At 37.6% G+C, this 18,039-nt stretch overlaps 1 protein-coding gene across 1 annotated transcript in view; it reads right to left on the reverse strand.

Moving 5' to 3' along the window:
- The window catches only part of GPC6 (glypican 6), a gene marked incomplete at its 3' end in the record, with an annotated part of 768,549 nt that overhangs the window by 195,966 nt on the left and 554,544 nt on the right, over nt 1-18,039 (reverse strand). Inside the window, exon 4 of the mRNA XM_082043523.1 lies at nt 12,008-12,173. Within this exon, the coding sequence (XP_081899649.1) occupies nt 12,008-12,173 (166 nt within the window). The remainder of the gene's footprint in view (nt 1-12,007; nt 12,174-18,039) is intronic.

Here is an 18,039-nt window from a genome sequence, read left to right on the forward strand (position 1 = left end):
CGTAAAGAGCAGCTGTGTAGGGGCTGCACCTTGTTCAGGCTGGACAACGGCAAAAAGGAAGATTGGAACAGGGATATCTTCATGTAAACTCTATCTGAGCTTGTGCTGGGGTTTAATATTGCCAGATTTCAAAAAAATGTGAATCCAACTTGAAGCGTTATGCAAGACTCATCTTCCCCTACCCATCGGACTTAACGCAGAAGCTCTGCCTTTGATTTCCTGGCCTATAGAGATATTCAAACTATCAAATTCCTTTCTGTAAGGGCAGAGAAAACTCCACAAATTTTAGAATCGAGAGCCTTTTCTATTCCTGAACCAAATGGGGGCCAGGGAGCTTGAAAGTTTTTTCACAGAAAGAAAAATAAGTGCTTGGTTTATTCATCTGTCGGTAACAAATAACTGGACAAAATTAATTCATTTTGGAATTATTTTTTTAGAGATACATTCAATATTAGTGGAATTAGATCTTCATGTATTGTTCACTGTCATATTTCCATTACTAAATAATTTTCATCTGCTAAAGTACTGCCTCACTGTCCCTCCTGATTTCAGCCTAATTTATTGAAGCCTTTATTAAACTTTTGTAGAAAAGTTTGATCACAACTGAAATGTCAGAGGCTTCTTAAAAAGGTGCTAACATATCATTACCATAGTTTTGCTTCCTTTTAATTTTTTAAATATTAATTTACATATGCACTCTTCAAAACATACATCAGTCAGACAACTAGGTTTTATAGGTATTTTTCTGGCAGCTACGTTTGAAAAAAACCAAATATAATATGCATTTATTTGAATAAAAGATTGAAAGATACTGTAAGAATATATTACCCATATACAGAGAAGACAGTCAAACCAAATATTATGAAAGGACTCACAACTGTCAAATAATTTAAAAGTGATTTACCTGCGTGTAGTTATCGTGCTAAAATTAGAAAGTCATTAATATCTAGAATAGAGGATTTACATATTACTAAAATGTGTTTTTTACCATCAGTATAGCTTGGAGCAGTCACCTCTCATGCCTCCTACAGAAAAGTTTTCCTGACAGAAATTCTCCCAGGATAAAGTAGAAAGGAAAAACAATGATTTAATTTTCTAATTGGCATGAAAAGCTAACCAAAGAGTAAATACAGTGCAAAGAGGAGAACCTGAATTAGAGCATGTTTTCAGCACTGCAGATATCAGCAAAGTTTTAACTAACAAACTATTGATGGATTAATTTTATTTTGTCATAAGAAATACATAAATCCCTTCTTTTGATTGTATAAGTGAAACACAAATCATAAACTGTATGCTATGTGTGCCAGAATTATCACTCTTACGTTCCTATAGTAGAGACAGTCTATATCCTGTTTATCAGCTTCCTGTAACCAAAACATGTAAATAAAGATGCTGAAGCATAACTAAATGCTAGTGGGCATGATCCTTCATGTTTTATCAGAACAGTGAAATCTACTGGAAGACTTTCTGTATCTTTTCATCTATGAACCTGAAGTTAGCTATTCGTGAGTGCTCTATGTTTTATTAGTTCATGCTCAGGGTAACTTATTGCCTGTTTGGCACTTTCTGTTTACTACAATACATCATTTGGTTTTAGTGATGGTTTCCATCTCATCCTACAGCTGAGCTAAGTGCAAGATACTTTTGTAACCTGTAAACTGAAATCAAAGACTGATATTCATCTCATTTCATGTCACAGTGAGATGCAAAGCCTGGTTGAAAAATTGGTTTCTCTTTTGAGGTCAGCAACAAATATCCAGTGGAATCAAAATTTCATTCTTTATTTTTCAAGATGCTGTTTTTTCCTACATAGTTATCTGTATTTTAACAGTTAACAAGACAGGACAGATAGAAAGGCTTTTTACTGCTGCTGCAAATTGAAGTGTGATATTATGAAGGTGAGTTTCTACAGTCGTGGAAAGTTCAGTATATGCTTCTCATGGCTAAATGAAAAATACATGTCATGGGAGTTCAAACTCCCATAGGTTAACTTGCAATATAAATGACATTAAGGGATGTTGAATGTTATATTACAGGGCAGGTGACACAAAGTAACACACAGAAATAAGAAATATAAGAGCTGAGTTTTTCACATTACCTTCTAAACACATCAGAGTCTCCCAAATGCATCAGAACACTCTTGGATTTCACTGTTGCAAAAATGCTCAATGAATTTTGGCCATACCAGTCCTTTCACAGCACTCTGGGCCAAACTAGTTCTCTTGACTATAGAAATGGTAAGATTTTCTGTTTGTAAGGCAGAGAGAAAGGAGGAAATATCTATGCTTTTCCCAATAAACCCTGCATCTGAAAAAAATATTTCTTTACGTGAAGAAATGGAGGGTAGACATATTGCAAGAAAGGAATCCATAGGACTCTTACCAGAAATAAATAGTTATTTCCTGAATCTTTTGTTTTACTAAAAATCTGATCTCTTTGATGGTTTTAAGTTTTTGCTCCACTAAATCTGGCACTGATATGGGGTACTGTGCAGGGATCTTTATCATAGCCTCTTCGCCAACTCATGAGAAATTTATAGCTCAGTCAACCACACTTCAGCCTTTGTTATCAGCTTATCCTTAAAAAGTCATTTGGAAACGAGAACATTGACTGAGTGTAACCTGTGCCCTCACATATCTATGTGGCTTCATTAGAAAAAAAAGAAAATTTTGTTTACATTAAGGATCATACATATTTAATATAATATCCATATAAAATTATATATTCAATTAGGTTTTGACATATTGCTGATAAAGCTTGGAGCTTCTGGTAATATAAGGTCATTTAGATATGGTTCAAAAAAGACCTGCATAAGCATTTAAAAAGTAAAGAAAATTTAGTGATTTAGACTGAGATTGTCTACACATTTGAATTATTTTACTGAGTTTTTCTTCAAGAAACATCAAATTGAAACTTGCTCCTTGCTCTGAAATTCAAGCACTAAAAAAGCATAAGGAAATGAAACTAAGAAACCCCCAAGTGTTTTATTAATATAATCTGGTAGATTATTATTAACAACCCAAAATCTTTTTTTTTTTTTTTTTTCTTTCCCTTTGTATTGTTCATGTATAGTATTAAGATTTATTGGTAAGGAGAAATTAAGGCTGACTGCCAACATCACTTTCTTTCTGTATTTTGAAAAGAAATATGTCTGGTTTCCTTTCAAGCTCATGGGACATGACTATAAAAAGATAATGTACTACCTAAGACATTATCTTAAACAGATAAGCCTTCATCAGGCAATGGCTCAAAATTATAACACAAAGCTAATCAATGTCAATTTTACTTTGACATCATTGCGGTAAGGGATTTGCACCTATCACCTTTTATTGATATTGTATAATAACCTCAGCAAAGTATTTTCAGATATAACCAAGTGTTTCAGTAGTATTAAGGTAGGGAGGTTTCTTGCTGTAGAAGAAATTTGCCCTGAATTACATGCAGCTCTTCATTACATTTATCTGAATAATGGAGAACATAATTTGACATTTGTTTCTGATATGAAGTTTAGAAAATCTGAAATAGTTGATAAATCAATCCACCAGAAAGAACAGATCATTTAAAAATCCACACAGTTTCAAGTTCTATTTTCAGTGTATGAAAACTTATTCTTATTTATGCAGGTACACAGAGATGTAACCCTACATAAGCATAATTAATTGAGACATCAGTTCCTACACTGAAAAGTCTTTTGAGGTGTTAATATACACAGTAGCCTAGGACAGAAAGAGCAGCGCTGTTTATTGCACTCCTGGAAGCAAGGATTCCCTTGAGAGAGCATAGCTATTGACTTGGAAAAGTACAAAATAATAATGCTTGATTCATGCAGGATTTGAGTAATAAATAATTAACATATTCTCCTTTTTCTAGGGGATGTCTGATGTAACAACCGACTGCTCATTCATAGGATTTTGAAGGGCAGTGGCAAAACAGCTTCCCCAGCACTTCCCCTGAATGTAAACACTGAGAAATTTGCTATTGTATGCAACTTCCAAACTGTGCTCCTGTGTACTAGACAGACATTTCACTTTGATGTAAAATGATGTGAAGGAGTTGGAGATGAGGAATGAAAATTGAACTAAAAAGTCATCATTTGGGTCCAATAGTTTCATTATAAAATCTTTTAAACTTTTTTGACAATGCTGATCAGCCTTGTTATTTTTCAAAAGGTGCTCTGGCATCTAAATGCTACAGTCAATTTAGGGCTCTGTTGTGCCTGGTGAAAATGCTGAGTCTGGGGCTCTCATGCCACTTCAAGTCTGGGAAGCTTTTTCCTGCAAATGCAGAAATCATACAGTTCAAGAGTATGGTATACAGCTAGCAAAGGCAGAATTCTAGAATTGCTGTATTTGTAATATCTTATATTTGTAACTGTCACGTGACATGATGATGGATAACGTGTTTTACATGCATGAGTATCTTTGTATCCTTAACAAAAATGGCACAGTTAAGCACCATACTTCATTTCCACAAGTCATATCAAATCTCAGGAGTCCAATAAGTTTGCTGCTGTCATTGAGCTAAGCATCTGCATCTTCAGAAATCTTCAGCCCCTCTTCAGAAGCTGCAGTTTTTAAGAGTCGCCCTGAGTGAAGCCATTAGTATCCTTCCAGGATACATCCTCCTAGTAACCAGCTACCCGTGGTGTCAGGGAACAGCATGATCAAGCCAGATGAGTCCCAGCCCTGTGGAACCAGTAACTGGAGCAGCAGCTCCCCACAGTCCCACAGAAGGGGACCTCCTTCTTCAGTGACACATCTTAGAGCAAATATACAGGGCAATGGATGCTGTGAGCTGCTTGCAAGAAACTGTATTGCCACAGGGGGAGGCACAGAGATTTTGCAGGGTAAGTAGAGTTTACGCAGCAGGCAAGTGCTGGTGTTATTCTCATGCTGCTGGCAGCCCCACAACTTCAGAGCGCTTCTCTCAGGCTGAATTCATTACCATCTGAAGAATTACATGTCCAGGTTGTGTATCCTTTATACTTCTGAGGGAAGAGAAACTGTAAGGAAAGAGCAAATAGAGTTCTTCTCTTCTACACATTATTTACCTCACTGAATGGTTATGTTCCCTTTGTTTCAGGTGCGCTCCTATATACTCTGACTAAGCCATCAGGTCTTGGTATTGTATTTAAATTGTAGGTAGTGATTCTACTATTTCTGTAAAATGAGGCGAAGATGTGGGATCACAGAGGCTACAGCTTATTAGAGAATTTTAAAATACTGTAACCTTTTAATCAAGTATCATCGAGTTCACTTTCCTTTTGTGCAACTACATATTTTTATCCTGAACTGATGCAATTGTTTTATGATGTTAGGTTTGATGTTTTCATAGTACTGCAAATTCCTTTACCTAGGCTACCGATGCATTGTGGAGACTGGTGGGCCTAAAGCACACTGAAGGTTTTTTTTCATAAACAACATTAGATTTACATCCAAAAATCTGGTTGGTCTCAACTTTTGAGCAACTGAATTTGGAGTTGTATCCCACGATGGAGCATGCTACTTATTTTCCCTGCTAAAGCAGGAAAAATAATTCTAAACTACAGATTCATTTTTTTCATATATAATCAGGATCAGGCTCCACAACCTTTAGAGCCACCCAACAAACCCTGCCACTTCAACTAATGGGATAGACATCGGTGTACAATAATAGCTACTACAATCTGTACAGACAAGCGACTAAGAGAAAATTTTATTTCTCTGGAGGCACTAAAGTTTCTCTAAGTATAAAAGATGAAAGGCATTAGGTTAGGCTAATTTCACCTATTCTTATTCTGATGAGTGGCAAAGGTGGTTTCACTAGAGGTGTCATGATGCTTTTCATTCAGGAAGAAAGCAAGAAAGGATGATTTTAACCAGAACAATTACATGTTTGCTAAGTTGACACTAACTGAAAATAAGACTTTATTACAGGTTTTGATTTCTTGGCTGCCTTAAGTATGGGTGCACATCATGAAATGTTAGTGTTTCAAGTACCCATTCTATACTCGTCAAACCAGAATTTATGAATTTCTACCAGAAACTCTGAATTTGGAGTAATGGCACCCCAGGACTGCAGGAGCCTTCTGCAGCGCCTCCCCATGGAAGGAATAATGTAACTTATTTTTTCCCCCAGAGTCCTTATGAGAGGCTAACATATAATAAATATCACAGCATGCTTTCATACAATGATGAAGGAGGAGGGTGGCAGAGAGAAGAAATCCAGGTGCCAAATAACCAAGTCTGCTAAAATCCCTTTTTTTGGCTCTTACTTACCATGATCAAGCAGAAGTAAGGCTTTTGCCTACTGAGAGTTACAGCAGATTGCCAGCCTTCAGTCTTTAGTGTGTAATGGAACTGTCAGATGTTTCAGAGAAAAAAGGGGCAAAAACCATAATGTGTTTTGAATGTTATATTGATAAATTTCAGAGGTTCCCTATTTTCATGAACCTAATATGTAGCTGCCTACACAGCTATGGCTGTATTTATTTCCAGTAGCTGCACACACAGGAAAAAGAAAATTGTAAAAAATTACTACTACAATAATAGACAGATTTTTCTATGAACCAAAGGGAGTCTTGAAAAGCACAGTTGTTCTTGTAATAACTCATTAAAAAATGACAAATCTAGGTGGTCTCTTGAAGCATTGAAAGGAAAATGTTTATCCTTGTGCTTGCACACAGAACAGAGAAAACACAGAGTCCCGAAGGCTTTTGTAAGCAGTAAATAAAACTGCATATTTTAATCACTTTAAGGCTTTTACTAGGAGTGAGTAGTTAAGGGTTTGATGGGCAGTTTTGCTCAATATGATCAAGTTGCTGTGAGACTGCATGCTATGCTCTGCCTCAAGAGGTCTCCTACGGTGTCTGAGCCATACTGATAGGAAGAAAAAAAGAGGGATTCTTCAAGCACAATAACTAGAAATTTTATTAGTAGTGTAGAGCTGCTGTAATGACAGTAAGTGAAATAACTTCAAGACTGGAAGGAGAAGCTTTTGCTGAAACCTTGCAGATGTGTTTTCTCCTGTGGCTGAAGTCTAGCAGGATGGTGGCACTAAGGGGTGGTTCTGGGTCTCCAGCCTGGATGCTGGCTTTGCTGGCCTTGAATACTGCAGTGTGAGCATCCTCCTTATGAGGAAAGGCTGAGGGAGCTGGGTCTCTTTAGCATGGAGAAGAGGAGACTGAAGGGTGGCCTCATTAATGTTTATAAATATGTAAAGGGTGAGTGTCATGAGGATGGAGCCAGGCTCTTCCCAGTGACAACCAATGATAAGTCAAGGGGCAGTGGGTGCAAACTGGAACACAAGAGGTTCCACTTAAATATGAGCAGAAACTTCTTCATGGTGAGGGTGACAGACACTGGAACAGGCTGCCCAGGGGGGTTGTGGAGTCTCCTTCTCTGGAGACATTCAAAACCTGCCTGGACACATACCTGTGTAGCCTCATCTAGGTGTTCCTGCTCTGGCAGGGGGATTGGACTAGATGATCTTTCGAGGTCCCTTCCAGCCCCTAACATTCTGTGATTCTGTGAACACACCACATGCTGATCTGCCTCACTCCATTACAGAGCTTGTCAAATATTGAATACCCTGCTAGCAAAGCCACTTGCTCTCCAATCTGAGCAGAAGAATGGCTGCGGACATGAATTAGTGCAGGAGCCCCTTGACTTCTTTTCACAGACAGGGATGCGATCTCGAGCCATCATAATCACAGTCATTTGCACGTCTCTGTTACTCCACAACTTATAAAGTGTTTTCCACTGTCTCCCACCTATTAAAACACAGAAGCAAGGTCAAGGTGTGCCTGATTTACCAGTGAATAATTCCTAGAAAAAACAAAACCACCTTGTAATTTCTGCTGCTATAAGTAGCCTCACAGTGCCAAACCTCCATGGATTGCAGCAAAAGAATCAGTCCATGGACTACACTACTACACAGGCACTACACTAGTGTACCCTTTGTCACTAAATACAGCAGCAAAACGTATAGGATTTACTATAGATGTCCACAAAAAAAGTCCTGGTGTACTCATTGCTATGGAATTTCAGTCCTGGAATTTCAGTCTTCTGTTGTTCTGAATTACTTAAGTAAGGACTATCGTATATGGCTCACAATTCTGCTTGACATTCAGATTTAGTGTCATTTGTGTTTTTGTCTCAAAACAGAGGGAAGTTAAAGCCACTGCTAATCCTGCAAAAAGAAATGTGTCCTGACCCCTTTGCCATCCTGAGCCTGTGGATAAGGCAGTGGTCAGAATGAGATGCACTTGCTTTCATGGAAATCTCTTTTTTGTGGGTGTTGATTCTGAAGCTGAATGAGGGCACCAAGGGAAAGTGTGATGCCCACTAGGGGAGCTAATTCCTCAACTGACATTCTTGCTTGAGAAAAAGAGCAGTTAAAGGGAAATAAATGATCACTTGTAGAGAAAGCTTATGTTAGAGAAAGTCAAAGGATCTCAAGACAGGGACTGAAATATAGGCTAACTAGAGAAAGAAGAGTAACAGTATTGCTAAATAGAATGTAATTCCCTAAGATAGATGGGATTTGAATCTTTGTAAGTGGGAATAGCTTTCTCCATCCCTTCTGTGTTTCCATGACAGAATGTTCAGTGGGATCCCTGATCTTTATCACTGTTAATTGGTATAGTTCCATGGAGAGAAGCATAATTTTGACTATATCTGTTGGGCCATGAGACGAAGAAAATCCCCTTTTCCCCATTCGACAGAATCAGTCAGCTCCTCCCCTGAAGCAATCCCCTTCCTCAGCAATACAGTTCCTCTACTCTTTCTTTTTATCTTGCCTTTGCTAACTTTGCTTGAGACTGGTGCAAAGGAAATTATGAGGGGTAACTAACAGGCAAAACATGAGAAGCAAGCTTTGTCAAATACATGTTTTCAAAGTCAGTGTGGCTGGTTTACTTTTAAATACCTCTTAAATATTTTACATAGGTACCTGGAAAAAGCATGTATTCATTATAGTTTCATAATTATAATACAATTATTGAAGACTGTCTTCCTTTCTCAGGCAAATTTGGAGTTTCAGAGGAATTTTGCTAGAATGGGATGTGCTACATTTGACTTTTATTGTGCAATAATAAAGGCAATAACAAAGGCAACAAAATACAAAAAGCCTATAATGAAATGTTACACAAAAAGGGCACAGACCTTAAGGTGACACAAACAGGAAAAATATCATAAACCATGTCTCATGCTGCTGCAGCTGTTTCACCTCTTACCAGTTTTCACAGTCTATAAAATCTTGGAAAGCAGCAGATGTTTAGAGGGAGCTGTCCCACTCTCACCAGCTTTGAAAGTAGATGCAAGATTTATTAGTGCTATATAAATGTGATTTCAGTCCTGACATTTATATTTATAAACTAGGCAGAACTTGTAACACATCCTGTTGTTAGAGAGCCTCTTTACTTTCCTCTGCTCTTCCTCCTTGTAGATCTTAGGTGTTGCTGGACAATTGCAGTAATTACAGAGCAATACCAGGACATGCAGTCCGAACTACAGTATTTGCTTGCTTACTTACTGACAAATACATTTGAGAGTTTTCTCCTAGTACCAACTTTTGCCAAAACAACCTTGCATTACACAGATTATGAGCTAAGCAAAACTATCCTGTTGTGTATGAATATGCACTAATATTTGGGATTCCTGCCTACGCAGAGACTGTTAGTGCATAAAATTATATATATTTTTTTTTTCTAGTGCATGGTTCCTAGTATCAGAACAGGGATAAAAACCGTTCATGCATAATTTCCAATTTTTCATAGCTCACTGGTGCTGCAAAGTGCTGCAGTTCGTTTTAATTCAGTGAGTAGAAGTTTTGTTGTGTTTAGTACTAAGGGAATTGCATATGTTATTAGAAAGCCTCTGACAGCTGCCAGAGACGGAGACGAGTTGCTGTATTTCAGTCTTTCATAAAGGAAGGACTAAGGACCCTCATCTTCAGCAAAGCTGTCAGGGAACTCAAAAATGGGATGAAATAGAATACCTTTTCCAAACACAGGAGCATCTCTGTCTCTCTTTCTCTATTCCATTCCCCATCAAGTTGTAAAGGGGAAGTTGTTTAAGTAGAAGAAAGAGGAAATACATCTTGCTGTATTTGTACTTTATACTGCCTTGTCTCTACTGACCCGAAGGGACAATTACATAGCAGCCTGCCTTCCTTTAAGAAAACACACAGTGTATTACACAGTATTTAATAAATTAGCACTATTTTAAAATAGTATATAAGCTTTCATGCATTTTTTTTTTGTTTTCTGAGAGTAGGAACAATCAAAATCTGAAAGACATTGATGAAGGAATGGGCTTTGCATCAAAGACTCTCAAAGTCTGAATCTGTAAGCATTTCCACACTTTCCAACACATACCTCAGCCTGCCCAGCACTCTTACTGAATTTAAAGCACGAAAAAGGAAATCTTCTCTTAAGACCTGAACTCTTACCTTCTAGCTCTTGATTTGAACAGGTGCTTGCCTTAATAAAACCTTTGTTGTTTATTTTCGGTTTGGGGTTTTTGTATGTGTGTGTTGTGTGGTATTGTTTTGGTTTGTTTTTCCTAATAGCCTACATTATTTTCTTTGATCAGAACAAGTGACAATTAATCTCTTGCATACTCTTTAATGACAATGGGAAAGTAGCTTATGCAATGTCTTTAACGGGTTGGCATTGTTTTTCGACCAGCTCCTACTCAGATTTCTGAGGATGAACTGAATCTTCTTTTCACACCAGTAATATCACTGGCATTCCTCCATATAGTGCTGCTTCCAATGTCAGCTCCTTTAACTGGTACAAGAGACTGAGAAGTCATGTTCATTTGCATCATTTGTTTATTATTGTTGTTTGCATTTTTGGCTTATGCTATTTTTATAGCACACTCAATGCTGTCTTTCACTTTTCATACTCTGATTCATTTTTCATCCTGTTTTCTTCTTCCTATCCATCTTGTACCACCTCCGTGCTGAGTAAAGTGAAAATCCATGAATGAGTCAGAGTCAAACTTTCAAAGTCACATTGGTTGGTGGGGTTTGAAATTAAGCAAAATGAGATTGATCATTTTTTGTCTTTCCAAAAGTAGAAAATAACATCTCCTTTCTTTGGTTGCAAAAAGACAGCTTTACCCCATGTTTTCCAGCTGCTTTTATTTTCCTGATCTCTAATCTGAGTTTTGATGCTAATTAGTGACTGGTGTAACTAGCTGTTTCTGTTCTTTCTGTATTATCATTAGCCTTGTCTAATTCCTCATCCTAACCTGTGTATCATCAAAAGCAACTTGAAGCTCTTATTTCTTGTTAAATGTTACTCTTCTGGAAGGTTTTTTTTTTTTTTCTTTTTTTCTTTTTTTTTTTTTCTTTTTGGCTGTTTAAAGGATATTTTTTTTTCCCTAAGTTAACTTGAGTGAAGTATTATGTGAATAAAACTGTAATAGCTGTTTTCCTTAAATATGTATTCCATGCTCCATTTTAACATTTTGATTTCATGTTTGGTACTTTCTACTCAACACATGAAAAGGGAGACATTAATGCATTTTAATCAAAACGAAGGAATTAATAATTTCTCATGTATGCAACCTTTTAAGATTTTTGCCTATATACTACCAGAATGAAGAACAGCAGCTGTTGTGATTTATGTTGACTGGATATTATACAATGTTATTATCATCTTCTCAGCTTGTAAGAGCCTAGTTCTTGGTTGTAATACATCCTATTTCTGCCATGTTAAGCTTGTTATCAAATTCTCAACCAAAGCTTTCTCAACATTTCACATATCATGTAATAATTTAGCTCAGAAGCTGTAACACCACACCATTCCTTTTGAAACCTGAAATACGAAATGCGATTGGCTTGGGGCAGGGAAAGAGTAATTTCTTATGACAAGCCAGGAAGGTCAATTAGTAAATGAAGTGTATCTGCAGTTGCTTCATTGGGAATATTGACAAACAGTGTCTTCTAACCTCACAAAACCCTGCAGATATTTGCTATTACCAGCATTTCCTTCCACTAATATTTAAACTCTTCTTACCTATGAACAGATTCCACTCAGTATCCAAATCAGCCTGATTTGCTAGGCAGCCCTTCATTACATTGAGGCAATAGTTGTTGCAAGGTTTCACAGTGGGAAGTCCTCTGCAGTAAGGGCAGTACAACATCTTCATTAACGCCCGGATGCACCCTGGGGTGGGACTCACCTGCAGAGTTTAAGGGGGGGAAAGAAAAAGAAAAAGGAGGAAATCAATCTCCCGTTCTGTGAAGTTTGGGATCACTGAGATTATGCCTCTTGAGCAGTAAGTGCAGAAGGGGCAATTTGTGAAAAGAGCTCAACCCTTAATAACATCCTCCTATGAGACTAATCGATTCCTGCCAATTATGTTCATTTAGCACAGCCAGCAGTGATTTTCAGGAATGTAAAAATCAACACTCCCCTACTGATGGCAGCACTTGCCTCCCCAGCCCTCCCACACAAAATCTACTGGAAAGTGAAGGAAAAACATCCAGGGAATCAGTTGGACAGTAACTGACTGATCCTCACACAGAGGATCCTGAGGAGACCGTACGCTCTTCCTAGTTAAGCTGGAACTGTCGGTCATGCCATCACTGGATCAGATTCTACTCTATTAAAGCACAGTAAATCCAGGATAATCTTGATGATTTCTAGAAAACTATTCAGAACTACACCATGACAAAAGGATATCATTCTGTTTTCAGGCAAAAATACCCTTTCGTTTTCTCAGACAATTTTCTAAATAGATCAGATAAGGTTTTGTTTTTTTTTTAATATGCTTTCAATGTCTCTAGTGACAAAAAGCATTATAGACAATAGCAGTGTGTTCCTTCCATGTTCAATGGAGAGGAATAGGTCTCTTCTGGGTTGGTTCTTTATCCCACTTCTTGAAAGGTAGGATAAATTATACTCTGGAGGACATCCACTGAATCCTCCGTATCTAAATGCAAATAGCACAAACCGGTCTCTTTCGACAACCATGTAAAATACCTCGGGTAAATATTATTCCCCTCACACTTTTGGTTCTATATTTAATTGTTTCATCTCAGACTTTTAAAATCATATGTACCACTACAATGTACATTTTCAGGTCAGAAATTCTACCTTGGAAAAGTGCACGTTAGGTACTACTTGCAATAGCATCTTGTCATGGTGCAGTGGAGCATAAGTTTCTTGTGCTGGAGTGACAATCTAGAGCAATGACAAAGGGCCACAGGTTCCTCAGTGATTTCAAAATTCCTGGACAGGAGAGTGCAAAGCAATGGCACTCCTTTCACTCATTCTGTTGGTTTATGAATAAATGCAATACTTCTAATATGATTTGGAAGGGATTAAACTGTTTTTCTATATTAATGGTAATTTGTGCTGAAAGCATAAATCTGACTCTGCACTGTAACAGTACATCCTAATCTGACTGGTGTAGTTTCTGTTATCAAGATTGTACTAAAATGACACTTCCTTTTCTCTGGAACTTCTTTTTCCCTTTTTGACGTTAAATCACTGATTTATAGAGAACTATGCAGAACATACCCATTATGCTAGACATTTTTACATGAAAATGGCTCTTTTAAGAGTTATATCAGATGCTTCTGAGTTTGCTCAGAAGTGATTTTTGCCTTGGTTTCCTAGGGAAATGCACTTTACTAGCACAACACTCTGATGGTGTTTGTGAAGGTATATTTATCCATCCTTTTCCAATAGCTTTTGAACTGTCAGCCAGATTCAATCAAATTTGACTGACGACTTCTGGTTTCAGTAAATTAAGATCCTACAAGTTTCTTGAAAATAGACAACTGGGAGAAGAAAAGGAGAGAGGCTCTATTACTGATTTTATTGAGGAAAAGGCTGAAGCATGAGGTCAGTTCCTCACAGATATAAAAGAATCCACTTGGAGCAATGATGCTATGAATGACCCACAAGTTAAAAAAGCACCAGGGGAACTTTTGCCTTATTAAACAGCAGAAAATCCAAATTCAAGAAAAGCTGGACTTCATTATTTCCACTGCTCAGATCTACTTTTTAGATTCACTTATCCAACTGTTTTATCTTTATACCTCCAAATCTTGAAGAGGACCATTTTTACAAAAGGTTTAGCATCAAAACCAGGACATAAGCAGAATATATATAGTTATGGTCAACAGTAGAATATTCAAAATTACTTTGAAATTGCTGCTTTAAGACAGAGATATTTCTGTCTTTTGTAACTGACAGTTTTAACAGTTAAGTTTCTTCCATGCTTAAAATTATGCGTCTTCCCAGGCCCAGAAGTCTTGTCAATACAAAGTTGTCAGCACCTGCTTGACTCCTAAGTTAACTGAAATCCACATGTTCTCTCATCTGCACCTTCCCAAGGCCTCATTGTTATTTGTGCTGACCACATATACCTATAGGATCTTGACCTTACACAAAAACTTCTTGGCAATTTCATTATAGAAAAACATAGCTAGAGGAGAGAAGACAGTACCTGTCTTTATATTATATTTATATAAATCACAAAAGTAGACTGACAGTTAACTAGTTATCATGTCTTTCTCTGCCAGAGGTCCAGGTGATATCCCTGAACTGCTAGAACAGGACCCTAAAGGCCAGTTAGAATATCTATTTACACCGGCCCAGTGAATCTTGAATTCTTGTTGCATTACAGAACATCTTTAACCAGAGTACTCCCAGATACAGTCCACTGCAAAGCAGTCAGGATAAATTCTTACCACTCAAAAAGGTGTCTCATATCTTGTCCGAATGTTTCAATATCCCCCCGTACAAAATGGTGACATCATCAACATCATTTTACAAGAAAGGATCGTGCCCTGCTTTTGTTTAGAGAGAAGTAACACAGTTTTCGAGATAAGAGGCCAAGCTGTGACTCCAAGCAAGAAAACGGAGAAATTTTCTAGGGAAGCCTCTGACACATCTATATCAGGTTCTGACAAAGACCGACACAAGCAGCTAGTTGCTGATCAAGGTAGATGTTGCAGGCCTCTGTTTCAGAAGATGCTGTGCTGGTGAAATAAAATACAAGCACAGATCAATCACTGTCTCTCAGGCCAAGTGGCAGGGACTGGTTTACATTCACATTGCTTACTGCTAGCACCTGCTGCTCCGAGATGGCCACATCCCATATATAGTATTTGGCACTACATTTCCTCTGGGTCCCACCTGGTGCCTGGGTGACTAAAATACATAATTAATTTTGTGTGGTTGTTTTTCAGCTCAAAGTGTTTGGAATAATAAATGTCAGTACTGCAATGGGAGTAAATGTCAGCTAAATATAATATTGCATGTTTTGAAGTGAGACAGGACATTACATTTGATAGTGCTCGGATTAACATTGCAAAGAAGGGGGGGGACAGCTTGATGCAGCTTTCTGGAGGCAGCCTCTGTCCTCCAAACAGTGCAGAGGCACTGTGTGGAGAGAGCCAGATGGAGAGGTCCAAAACACACCCAGGAGGAGGGCTAGCAGGTAGGCAGGGAGCTGAATACACGATGAGCCCTATTCTCAAGCTTGCTCCATATTCCCCCATTACTCAGCTGTACTGGTGTACCTTTAGGTGACCAACTCTTCCTACTTGTGGGACAGGGAAACAATGAAGTAGCCAAGTTTCTGTTCTCAGGTTCAGCTGTTTTTTTTCTGTACCTTTATTTTCAAATAATACAGTCAGGTCGTTTTCCTCCCTCAACAACAGCTGAACTAGCTTTCATGCAAAAAATAATAAATGTTGGTCTTACATTCTGAAATCTTGGTGAAAAAAAACCAAAACCCAACCCAAAACAAAACATAAAAAATATTCAGCTTTGAGTAGGAGTATTCCAGAATGCTATAAATACATGGAATGTGGAGATTACCACAGAAAGTTGATTTTCAACCACCTATAATTGGCTTGCTACTTCTTGCTGCTGGCATATTTTATGAAATGTATTTTCAAAGCCCATTTTTCACTCCCATTGTCAAAAAAAAAAGTATTCAGAGTCTCTCACACCTAATAATAGTTTTCTGCAGACCAGTCAAAAGGCAGATATTAATTTCATTCAGAAGTACTCAAAACCTGCATTTGCTGAGGAGAGCTGTTCCTCAGCTCAGGAGATTCAATGTTTTTTCTGTAACTAATATTGGATATGGCTTTATTTATTTTTTTTTTTTTCCTGCATGTCTTTTAAAATACATTGTAATTTGCTTTATGCTAAAAACAGCAGAGAAATTTGCATAGACTTCAAAGTTTAGAAATAACTGGTCCTTATGTAAATCGTATATTAGAAATCAAGCAGATCACACTGAATGACATAACTGGGGAAACTGCTGTAGAGGAGTAATTAATTATATCATGCTGTCTCCCTGACTGACTAGGACATCTTCATTTTGGCATAAGCATACATGGAATGCAGCACATCAGAAGAGTGCCTTTCTGAGCTTTGATTGAGTCTAGTAGCTGCAGGACATGTTACATTATGGCATTTTGTAACATGTTTTGACAGCTTCAGCATTATCTAGATATATGTTTTTGCATACATACAAAAAAATCCAAAAAGCAAGAATCTTATGGGCTTCAATACTGAACATTGCTTTCCCCCTTCAGAAATTCTAGGAGGAATATTGTTTCGTTTAGAAGGCAGATTTTGCAATAGTGGACTTGAAATATAAATAATTGAGAACTTCTTTGTGTAAAAGCCATGAAATTGTAGTTTCTTATAACACTGCATTTGCAAAGACTGCTTTGTTATGTATTTGACCTGTTTTCATAATCAAAAGCCTTGGTTTTGTCAGGTACACAAATATAAATCTTTTTTTCTGATACAAAAAATCAGATGAACTGATTAAGCAACTGGTCACTTTTAGAACGATCAAGTGCACTGATGTGGAGTTTCTCTACTTGTATTTATAGAGGATTTCTTACTGAAGTAGCTCCTATATGTCATCTGAAAACAAAGTAGGGCTGTTCTTCCAAAGTATCATTGATTGTACCTAAACTCACAGCATAAACCCCTACCTAGGTCCAGATCCTGTGATTTCTTTGCATATAATAAAATCTGTCAAAGATGAGCAAAATGAATCAAAACTGAGTGCAATCTCAGAGACCACAAGAGGGTACATGACTCCTTCCTACATTTCTTGTGCACCCAAAGGAACTGATCTGATTTGGAATCACATGGAGTCCCTCCTTAGCAAGATGACCTTGGGAAGAAAATAACTGGGAAGACGCAGTCGATTTCTAGCCAGCTGGCCCAGGAAGTAGATACTCTTCTAAAATGCTTTTACACTAGAACAACCCGTAATCTGGGAAGGAGAAGAGGTTTGCATTTAATTTCTCACAAGCTTTATGAATGCATTAACAACCAAGCTGCTCGAGAAAAAGTGGAAACTTCTACTTCCTTCCAATTTGGTGTTCAAGAAGAGGTATAAAATGCTTTGCTTTATACAAGAGGATGAGGTATGTTCCTGCAGTCCCATGTAAATGGTCCATAATTGGAGAGAGTTCTGAAACGAATCCCTGTCTTTAGCACTTGTGTATTGGTTAAATCATCCAGCTTCCCACTTGGCAAGCTGACATGTGTCCAGGAATGATACACCATCTGAGAAATTAGGGCACCGACATCTTTAAGTCACTTTTTGGATGTCTATGTAGTCCATATACAACTTAATGATGGAAAAATGAGCTAAGTTTCCCAAGCATAATTTATTTCATAGCCTAATTATCTCAAGAGTTTCGAACAGGACTAGGGCAATAATAACAGAATTATTATGTATGTGGCCAGGTCAGAGTTTGATCTTGAACACATCAGCATGCCTTGATCAATACCAGGAGAAATGCAAACTCCACTAAGAGTAGCAGTCCCCTTGCATTCTTCCACCAAAAAGTTAATATATCTCTGAGTAATTCCACAGTCCAATTCTAGTGCTTCCTGTCCTTTTTTCTTTCCTTTCATCTTTACTTAACTTCAGTACAAAGACTAAAGTCCAGTACAATCACTCACTACTTTTCATTATGTATCTTTGACACTGTCTTCTCAACAAGTTACAATTACTCCCTATTGATTTTTGTTGTTGTTTGGTTTTAATA

This window comes from Streptopelia decaocto (assembly GCF_964273445.1).
Source record: "Streptopelia decaocto genome assembly, chromosome: 1".
Classification (NCBI taxonomy): domain Eukaryota; kingdom Metazoa; phylum Chordata; class Aves; order Columbiformes; family Columbidae; genus Streptopelia; species Streptopelia decaocto.